The 10689-nt window shown below is 37.6% G+C and overlaps 1 protein-coding gene across 1 annotated transcript; it reads right to left on the bottom strand.

Moving 5' to 3' along the window:
* Window positions 1–407: 407 nt before the first annotated feature.
* Window positions 408–3939, bottom strand: LOC146917131 (uncharacterized). The gene is made up of 5 exons (XM_085721827.1): window positions 3095–3939; window positions 1680–2905; window positions 1190–1275; window positions 897–1043; window positions 408–659 (listed from the first exon to the last, which is right to left on the bottom strand). The coding sequence occupies exons 1-5, from the start codon at window positions 3937–3939 to the stop codon at window positions 408–410; spliced, it is 2556 nt and encodes an 851-aa protein (XP_085577953.1).
* Window positions 3940–10689: the final 6750 nt, after the last annotated feature.

Genomic DNA, 10689 nt, shown 5'->3' with positions numbered 1-10689 from the left:
ATTGTCAACCTTACATGTTATAAGGAAAATATGTGACCTTATGAAATAAAATAATCATGCGAAATTACAAAATTTAAAAATATGAAATTTCTTCCCTTCATTTTTATTCAAGAATCCGGACAATTATTATGAGAAGCCTACCGTTTAAAAGGGAAAAAGAATTAGTTATTGTTCCCTTTATTTTTAGGGAAATGCTAACCGGTGCCCCCGAGGCTCTGGTTAAGGATATGAAAAAGGAAATTATATAGTAGTTAATGCATTGAAATTGTTTTTTTTTTTTTGAAGAAACTAAGCAAAACTTTATTAAAGAAATAGACAGCTCCTCAAGCACAAGGTGTGCTAAAGAAACCGTCCACAATAATTACAACAAAGTTAGGCCACGATCAGCCGAATCAAAGAAAATAAAATTACACAATTGCTTGAATACAACTTAAGGGGTTTAACCTCCAATAGGGATAATCAAAATCGAACAAAACATAGTGCGATTTCAACCACCAATACGTTTGGAGCTTCACCTTTTCTGCAAGAGCCACAAGCTGATCGGACTTGTTGTGGAAAATTCTATTATTACGGTCTTTCCAAACAACAAAAAGTACCGCAATCCAGATAATAGTAAACACAGTCCTTGAATTTTCTGAAAATCCTCCAATACCGCGAAACTGAGAAGAATGAGTGCAAATATTACCATTAAAAACCGAATCAATTCCTAACCAATTTGAAACCAAGAGCCAAATGCGACCGTAAACATCACAGCGAAAAAACAAGTGATCTCTGTCTTCGGTGTCACCACACAAGGCCGCACACATAAGTTGGGACTCATCAATAGCATCACGCCGATACAAATTATCCTTAGTCGGAAGTCTGTTCATGAATAGGCGTCAAACAAAGAGATTTACCTTGAGAGGAACCGCTCTGAGCCACAAGAAACTATCAAAACCTTCATTGAGGTTGGTATCAGTTGCTGTCAAATAAGAATATGCTGATCTAACTGTGTAACACTGAGAAGTATGGAGCTTCCACACCCACCTGTCGATCGTGCCAACCTGCAAAACACAAGAAGACACCCGCCCCACACACTCCAAGACCAGCCCCTCCTCCCATGCATGTAACCTCCTCCGCCATTTCCACGCCTCACCTCTAACCCCCCACCCTAACTTAAACATCTCTGACACCTCTAACCTCCAATCACTTGCCACAATTCCTGACGATCTCTATTATCACACGGGGCATAAATATTGGCCAAGTCGAAGTCAACATTATTAATAAGAAACTTCCCTATAACAATCAAAGAATGAGATAAATTCATCGTCAAACAAATATCCACCACACTAGGATTCCACATCGTAAGAATACCCCTGATGCACCAACTGACGGTTTAAAAGAATAAGCTACATCTTCCAACCCACACAAAGACCGACACAAAACAACATCCACCACCTCTAATTTTGTTTCTTGAATACAAAAAACATCCGGACTCTTCTCTAAAATCAACCTCCTAATCTCCCTCCTCTTTTCCACCATCCCCAAACCACGAATATTAAAAGAAACAATCTTCATCACAAACCCCCACCCCCTCCTTCCCACACCCTACTCCCCCACTCTCTATTTTTTCCCTCCTTCAGCACTCCCACGAGATAACACATGAAAGCTATTTTTACACTTAATGCCAAGAATCTCACCCACATCGGCAATATCTTCCTCCACCCCCTTGACATCACCATGAACTGACACCCAATTTTTCCAATCATTAGAATTAGTAGATGGTCCTGACCCTGCAGACAAAGAGACCCCTTTCTGTTTACCTGAAGATGATTTAGATGTATTCAAGGTCGCCTTTCTTTTTTTAGAACTTTTCAAAGAACGAATCAAAGCATATCTATCTGTTGCCGATAATCTTGCTATTCTTTTTAAACTAGTCAACGATGGAACAACCTTTCTCCTCTTTTTAGAGTGTTGACTACTATCAGAGGCATTACACTGTTTTGACTTCGGTACCTCCTTTTTGCAATCGGCCACAGGTTCTAAAATAGGCCCCCTTTCATTTTTTTGCACCTCAAAATGAACCGTTTTCGGCTGACCTGCCGAAGAATATTGATTCACTGTATCGCTTTGAGCCTTAGAACCTTCATTTGTTTTCAAAGCCCAATCATCTTTCAATTGTCTAACAAGAGCTTCCACCATGGGTTCATCTTCTTGGAAACCTTCAGGAACTGAACACTGTGTATTATTGTCATCTTCACCATCAACCAAACAAGCATCTTCAGCAAAACCAAACTCGACATCTTCAATAATACGAATTGAAAACATCCGCTCACCAATCCACACCTCTTCTGTAACATTAATTTCTTTTAAAGAAGGAGTAGAAATTAATAAACGAGCATAGTCCAGCCTATCCTTGTGTATAGTACAATCATCGAATTTGAGCAGTTGGCCTTGTGTTGAAGCCAACTCCAAAAAGAAAATATCATTCCAGGCATGAAGAGGCACCCCATAACATCTTACCCATGCTCCCCTCTCGTAATTCACAATTGAATCCAACGTCCAAGGTCTACAATCATCCAAGAAATTTCCCATAAAATCAGCCGCCTCTTTAAAAAGAACCATAACATCACCTTCGACACTCGGATGCAATACCACATTATCTCCACCTAAAGAAATAAGCTTGAAATTCACAAAACCCGCATCATCGAAAGATTGTTGAACAACAGACAAACAAAAGCCATTTTTAATTCTTACTAAAATACTTTTGGATGCCCAATTAATATCATCTAAATACGGCATGAATTTACACATCACTTTCTTTTCGACATCCATACCGCTATCAAACTCCTTCTCCACCACCTCTTCAGCCTTCGCGACACCGTTAACAACTGCTCCTCCTACCTTCCGTCCCCCCTTCTCCTTCCTCCCAGAACATTCAATTTCCCCCCACCTTTACCACCAACTCCCTCTCCCTCTCCTCTTGACTTCTAATGGCTGTCTCCTTCACCTTTTCTAACTCTAGTTTACGGTTACCCTTCCTCTCAACCTCCAACTCCCTCTGTTTTTTTCCCACCTTAATTCCACCATTTTTTTTTCTCCCTCATTACTCCACCTTTGATCTCTCTCCACTACTTCCTCCCTCCTCTCTTCCTCCTTCACAAACCGATCAAACTTAGCAACATTTGCAAACAGACGCAAATCCCCAAAATAAACATTGTTAAGTGCTTTGTTTAATTTGGCTACGTCCCGAACTTTCAAAAACTTAACAAAGCCAAACCGTTGTCCATGAATATTACGATACTGAGAAACATAAACATCCGATATAATACCACACAACTCCAAACCCTTCCTTAAATCAACATACATCAACCTATTGGGAAAATTAGTGATATAAAACATTGCTGATACCTGAGTTGAGACAATAGGAGCAATGCCCTTTGCACCTTCATCATTTGCACGAGTTCCAAATTCAGGACGTGATACTGCTGTGTTGTTATGTGATTCCACTGCTGATCGATAGCATTCGTCCTTCTGTTTCGAGCCTGCCTCTCTTGTACAAGAAAACGGACGATCACGACGGTGTGTCAATGACCGCCTACGTACATAGTCATGCAAAACCTTAACCATAGGCAGAACTGAACGCATAAACTCCCTACTGCGTGACCTGCTATCCCAGCTGCGGTTGTTGTACCTCACAAACTCTCCTTCCCGTGACGTGACTGACCCTCCATGTCCGTTGCCTTGCCGCTGTCCGTTCCGTCCGCTCTTTTCCAGTCCCAATGCTTTCCTGCCTCTGTAACTCACCCAAGTCCATTCCCCCTGATCCCCCCCAATTTGTGCCTCCCTGGCATATGGCCCCGCCCCACCCTGAAGACTCTCTGCCGGTAAATGAAGCCGGCGCGGTGGTTTCCGGTTGTAACGGTTGCCACCGCCTCTCTCATCTCGCCAGTCGCTCATCTCTCTCTCGCGTTTTTAATCGCGTTTAAATTGCGTAATTAATTTATAATAAAGTCAAAAGCAGTTTCCTTTTATGGTAATAATTCCCTTTTACGGTATGCTTAATCAGTGCCCCGGGGGCACCGGTTAGCGGGGCCCTTATTTTTATTCAAGAATCCGGACAATTATTATGAGAAACCTACCGTTTAAAAGGGAAAACGAATTAGTTATTGTTCAACGTGGTTAAATAATTTTTCTAGATTTTACACTTTCGAATTTTAAAATTCAGATGTGTGAATAGTTCATTTAACACATCTAGATTTTAAAATAGTTTACACATCAAGATTTTAAAATCTGAATGTATAAAATGCAACCTTTTATATTGCATGTGTGAAGAAGTCTTTAAAATATATCCATATATATCACTAGTAGTTCATATCAAAATCTATCATTACATAGTTTTAGTCACTTGTACGTTTAGGAGGCAGGGGCGGGGCTTAGGGAGGGGTCTACTATGTTTTTCTAGGGATGTTCGCGGTGCGGTTTGGTTCGGTTTTGAGGCTAAAAGTCATCCAAACCGCAAGATAAAAAAGCATGCGGTTCGGTTTGGTTCGATTGACTTTTAAAATACAATCCGAACCAAACCAAACCAATGCGGTTTGGGTTGGATCGGTTGGTGCGGTTTTTTCGGGACGATAGAATTTTTCGTTTCCAACATTAAAAACGTAAAACACAACATATTTTCAACAATGTTTCCGACAATGTTTTTAATTTCATTTCACGTTACATTTTCATTTTCACCAAACAACATAAACCAAATTAAAAATGTGGACAAAAATTAATTCTATTATGTAAGAAATGTAAAATACCAAGATTTTATCATTCTCTAAAAGTTCAAGTAGCACATAAATACATTTTTGAAATAAAAAGCAAAGAAGAAACTTAACAAGAGAAAAAACATGTCATTTTATTAAAGTTTCCATTGAGTTTCTACTAGTATTGATCTAGGTGACATAAATTTTAATTAGTGTTTTTATTATGTTGCGGTTTGGTTTGGTTCGGTTGGTAAAATGAAAACCGCAAACCAAACCAAACCATGCGGTTAAGTAAAAAAGTGATCCGAATACATCCAAACCAAATGCGGTTTTTTGCGGTTTCGGTTTGGGTTGGTTCGGTTTGCGGTTTTTCTATTGGATTGGTTCGGTTTTGAACATCCCTATGTTTTTCTGGTGCAGGGTAAAGGTAGAGGTGTCAAATGGGCTGGCCCGGCCTGGGCCCAAGAGGCCCGACTACATAAATGGGCCAGCCCGGCCCGGCTCAATTATAATTGGGCCGCATATTCTAGAGTCCGGCCCGGCCTGTGTGGGCCATGGGCCAGCCCGATCCGGCCCGTTTATTTTTTACTTTTAAAATTTATTCACTTTTTTAATATATTTTTTTATATGTTAGTCACTCACCACTATTTTTTTTCTAAAATATGATTGGATGAACATAAAAGTGTAAGTAATTTTTACATTAACATTGAATATTAATGAAACTCTATATTATTCATTCAATTAAATCAAATTAATAGTTTATAAACTTTAAAATTTTTAAACTTAAACTAAATTCATTCATTTTTATTAAGTTTATTTATTTAAATAATTTTTTTATTGATAAATTTTAAAATAGTTGATAAAATTTTTAACAAAAAATCAAATTAAATAGTAATAATGGGCCGGCCCAAAGCCCGATGGGCCAGCCCGGCCCCGCCCAATTTTTGTATGGGCCAAATGGGCTTGGGCCAAAAATGCCCGAGTGTGTTTTTGGGCTAGTTTTTAGGCCCGACCCAAAAATATGGGCTTTTGAGCCGGCCCATTTTTGACAGCTCTATGTAAAGGTATTTATTTGTTGTTTCCTATTGCTGCTAGTTTTATTTGTTGTTGTTTGAGTGTTGGTGTAGTCATTTGTATAAACGTTGGTTCTATTGTTTGTTTGTTGAGTGGTGTTGATGTTTTCAACTAGTAGGATATATGGTTTGTGCTCTTTGATTCCTTGATTTGTATTCATGTTCTAAGCTTTGGTATATCCTATACCTTAGATAGTTTTAATCAAATTGCATATCTGAGTTTTAGATTATGCGTGTGTAAAATAGACTTTTTACGATCTCGATGTGTAAAAATCTTGAAAAAAATGCATTTTACACATTCTAATTTTAACATCCGGATGTGTTAAAAATCTTGAAATTGTATTTTGCAATAAGAGGGGTTCGAACCATAAAAAAGATGTGTTCGAATTCTAAAATTTGAATTTGCAATAAGGGGGTCTGCTATGTTTTTCTGGTGCAGGGGTGGAGGAATTGATTTGTTGTTTGAGTGTTCGTATAGTCGTGTATTTAAACGTTGGTTTTATTGTTTGTTGAGTGTTGTTGATGTTTTCAACCGATAAGATGTGGTTTATGTTCTTCGACCTTGTTATCGATTTGTATTCTTGTGCTAAGATTTGGTATGTCTTATGCCTTAGCTAGTTTTAATCAAATAACACATCCGGAGTTGCCATATTTTCAGTTATTACTGTAAGTTGATCAATTGCACCAGAGCTCAAGTTCTCATTGCTCAAGTTTCTCCTTAGATTGATGTTTGTTAATATCTAGGATTTAATCCTTTAAGAATCATTGTCTCCCCCATTTTAAGGTTAATGATTTGGACCTTCTTGTATCTCTCCATGAGGAAATTATGTAACAACATCTTGTCAGCATTTTCACAATTCTGCTGAAAATTGTTGGAGCAATATTTGTTTCTTGCACAAACAATTCAAACATAAAATTAAAATCAAGGATGTAAACACCATATTTGTTATGGGTTCCCTCCCAAAAGCACTTCTTTATTGTCATTATATCGACACTTCAACACCTAAATTAGGATGGATGATATGACAGTAAGAATATGTCATTATCTCTCTTCCTTAAATTTGATAGAAATCTCATGTACTTCACATAACGCAATAATTTGACTATCAACTGCATCAAAATCAGTTGATAATTAAATCAATTTTCAAGTTGAACATGACTGCCAAGTTTAAATGAAATTGGAGGATGTTAGAGGCCACATTGGAAGTATTTGGAGGGCTGAGGGTTAGACAGTTGAAGGAATTTAATTTTGTTTTATTAGGGAAATGGTGTTGGAGGATGCTAGTGGATAGAGGTGGTTTTTGGTATTGAGTTTTAGTCGCCCGTTATGGCGAAGTAGGCGGGAGGTTGAAGGTAGGGGGCCGGAGTTGTTCTTCTTGGTGGTGGTAGGGCTGGACAAACTGGGTCGCCCCGCCCGGAACCGGCCGACCCGCATGAAAATAAAGGGAAATGGGCGAGGCAAAACCGGGTTCACGGGTTGGGCGGTTGGATAAACCTGTTTGTGTTGGTTAATAGTGGACGGTAGTGGGGTGTGTGTATAGCACCGATACAAACCGAACCCGAACCGAAATTGTTTGAACACAGCCCAACACCTACTTGAGCCCACTTAACCCAGCTCAGTAATACATCACCAACCCATTTAACATCATTAACCCTAACACATAACTTCATCTCTCTCAGCGCCGTTGAAGCTTGTTATTTTGCTGCTGCTTCTATTGTTCATGGACCTTCTCTATTTTTGCCGTGTTTACTTGTTGTTTGAGTTGATCCAAACTTGTTGTTGTTGTTGTTATGAGATCCAAATCCAGAACACTGGTTTTTGTTGTGAATACAAAGCATTACATCCAAATTTTCTAGATCTGTTGATTATTTTGAATAAATTTTTGTATACTGTTGAACCAACACAAACCACCCACTCGTCTGCCTAACCCGTCGGAGCCGCAACTGTTAAAACCGAAAAATCCGATGGACGGTAACGGATGGTGATATTCCAACCGTCGGATTAGGCGGATCTGGGTTTTGGGCCCGAAACCCGTCCAACCCCGTCCGCTGTCCAGGCCTAGGTGGTGGGAGGTGACACAGATTACGGATGGGGTGGCGGTGTTGGGGGTGGATTGTTTGAGGAGTGTGTGTCCAGAAGGTGGGGGATGAGGCTAACTCATTGTTTAGGTTTGATAGGTGGTTGGGGGCGGTTCCTCTATGTGTACGTTTTCGGCGGTTGTTTAACTTATATGAAAACAAATCCATTACGGTGGAAAATTTGTTTTCACTTGGTGTGGAGCAGGGGGGCGTGGAAGTGGAGGCGGAGGTTATGAGATTAGGAGGAAGAGATGTTAGAGGAGTGTAGGACTTTACTTCTTGATGTTTCTTTGCATGTTAATTTTTCATATCAGTGGTTGTGGCTTCCTGACCCATTCAGGGGGTTACTCAGTTCGAGGCGCATATCAATTGCTAATGACGAAGGATATTCCTCTTGCGGATTCAGCAGCAGAGTTGATTTGGCATAATCAAGTTCCTTTGAAGGTCTTAGTTTTTGCGTGGCGGCCGCTTCGTGACAGATTGCCCACTAAATCAAATTTGGTAACTCGAGGTGTCATCTCTTCAGAAGCATCTTCGTGTGTATTTGGATGTGGTTTTGTAGAAACGGCGCAACATTTATTTTTAACGTGCTCTACTTTTGCATCTTTATGGCCTCTAGTGCGAGATTGGATCGGTTTTTGTGGTGGTGGACTTCAACATTTTGTCCGATCATTCTTTACAGTTTGTTCACTCAACAGGTGGTGGTAAAGCTAGGCGTTCTTTCCTTCTGGGTTTTATGGAACGAGCGTAATAATCAGTTGTTTAATAATCTTGCAACTCCCATTCCCAGGTTGTTGGATAAAGTTAAATTTTTGTCTTTAGGTTGGATGAAAGCTAAAAAAGCCACCTTTATGTTCGGCACATATAGATGGTGGTTGAGCAATTTTCAATGTTTGGGCATCGACTAATGGTTTCTTATATTGCCTGACTGACTCTGTGTATCTTTAGTAGTCTCTTTGACACACCTTGTACTATTGAGACTGCTTGTGTTGTGGTATTTATATATTCCATTTTTGCTTAACATCACAATTAAATGATGTTGATTGAACGTGGCTACTAACTCAAAAAGAACTTGGAGACTATTATGTGTTTAATGAAAGTCCAAGAGCATAAAGATATATTCCCTCCGGTCTCAAATGTAAGAAAATTTTCACTTTTTAGGTTCATTCAATAATTGATGTATGTGGTCCATATTATAGATCACATACATCAATTATTGAATGAACCTAAAAAGTGAAAATTTTCTTACATTTGAGACCGGAGGGAGTATTTAACCAAGTCAAAAGGTTATATAACCATTTTTTTAAATACGCGACACGATAAAGAAAGTAGTTAAAAAGAGATAAAATTAACCCAATGATAGACTGGATGACAAAAATGTGGTCAAACATCCACTTACTTAAAAATAGAAGGGTCTTGCTAATCAGTCCCCTCAAGACAATGGTTAAGGAAACTATAAATAGAAAATTTGTCTTGAAAATATAAGTTTTGACTTTTGATTAAGTAATAATTACACTGTTTTTTATAAAAAAAAGTTACTTGTTTTGGTTGTTTAACCAATGCTCTGAGCGCACTGTTTAGCATTCTCCAAAATAGAAATATGAAAAACCATGGGCAAGTAGGCAGCCTTACAAATACACGCTTACCCTTAACTAAGTTGTATCAACAAGTTATTATCTTACCAAGTCCTTAACATAATGAAGATTTACTCCGCTTAAAAATAGGGTGATGGTAGTGGATGAATGATATAAAAGTTTATAACTTAGCCGATAAGACAACTTCGGGTTATAACTCAGTCTAGAGGGTAGACGCTTATATTAGTAGTGTTAAACCATGACTTTAAATGATGTAATATGATAGTTAAACTCCTTCAATGTATTGTAATTAAACTCCTTCATATTTTCTTCCCATCATAATTTTCTTCTCCAATCATTGGCTTATTTTCTTTTCTCTTTTTTTTTCCAACCAAATAAAGTGTAAAAAAGATCGAGACATGATAAGTTACTCCAGTTTACTTTTCTGAAAGATTAAAATTGTTTGGGTTAAATATGTTTTTGGCCCCTATAAATATACCAACTTTTCATTTTAGTCCCTCTAAAATTTTCCTTCAACTTTTAGTCCCTATAAAATTTTCAATCGCTACTTTTGGTCCCTCTTTTAAAGTAAACTCATATGTAGAATTTATATTTTTGAATAAAATTTTGCAGAAAAATTCATAATATTATAAGAATCCCTCCCTAAAAAAATTAGAATTTTTTAACAAAACATGAATTTAATATGAATTTCTATATTTTTTACGGTTAAAAATTCATATTTAATTTGTGTTTTGTTAAAAAATTCTAACTTTTTTTGTATTTTTTTTTACAATATTCTACACATTTATGCACAATTTCATTAAAAAATACAAAAAATAACTTAATAATAGGGACTAAAAGTTGAAGGAAAATTTTAGAGGGACTAAAACGAAAAGTTTGTATATTTATAGGGACCAAAAACATATTTAACCCAAATTGTTTTTATTACCCAAGAACACTTGAATTAGATGTTAAAAGATCTCTTCGCTTAACCAAAAGTCATGTGTTTAAATCAAGTTTTTTTTTTTTGGTTACTTTTATGTGTTTAAATCAAGCTTTAGAAATTCAACAATGTTAAATTTTCTGAAGAGAGTTTTGTCATCTATTGTGGTTCTATACACTTGTCGACTCAAAAGATTTGAACTCCAGACTTTACATATATTATGCATTGTCCTTATCAAGTGACCCAAATTTTTTATTTTTATTTTTAAGGGAATTGTTTTTATTTTT

This window comes from Medicago sativa, chromosome 6 (genome assembly GCF_051527215.1).
Source record: "Medicago sativa cultivar Bolivia chromosome 6, Bolivia_mono, whole genome shotgun sequence".
Classification (NCBI taxonomy): domain Eukaryota; kingdom Viridiplantae; phylum Streptophyta; class Magnoliopsida; order Fabales; family Fabaceae; genus Medicago; species Medicago sativa.
The sequence above is the reverse complement of the archived record's forward strand: the minus strand, read 5'-3'. Positions and strand labels throughout refer to the sequence as shown.

What these genes read in the sequence shown, in the direction of transcription:
- LOC146917131 (XM_085721827.1), bottom strand. Translation starts at nt 3,939, where the DNA reads ATGAGCGACTGGCGAGATGAGAGAGGCGGTGGCAACCGTTACAACCGG. An exon ending in GTAGTGGAGAGAGATCAAAG is followed by an intron (nt 2,906 to 3,094) that starts GTGGAGTAATGA and finishes ATGTTCTGGGAG; the next exon opens with GAAGGAGAAGGGGGGACGGA. An exon ending in GGAAGATATTGCCGATGTGG is followed by an intron (nt 1,276 to 1,679) that starts GTGAGATTCTTG and finishes TGATTGTTATAG; the next exon opens with GGAAGTTTCTTATTAATAAT.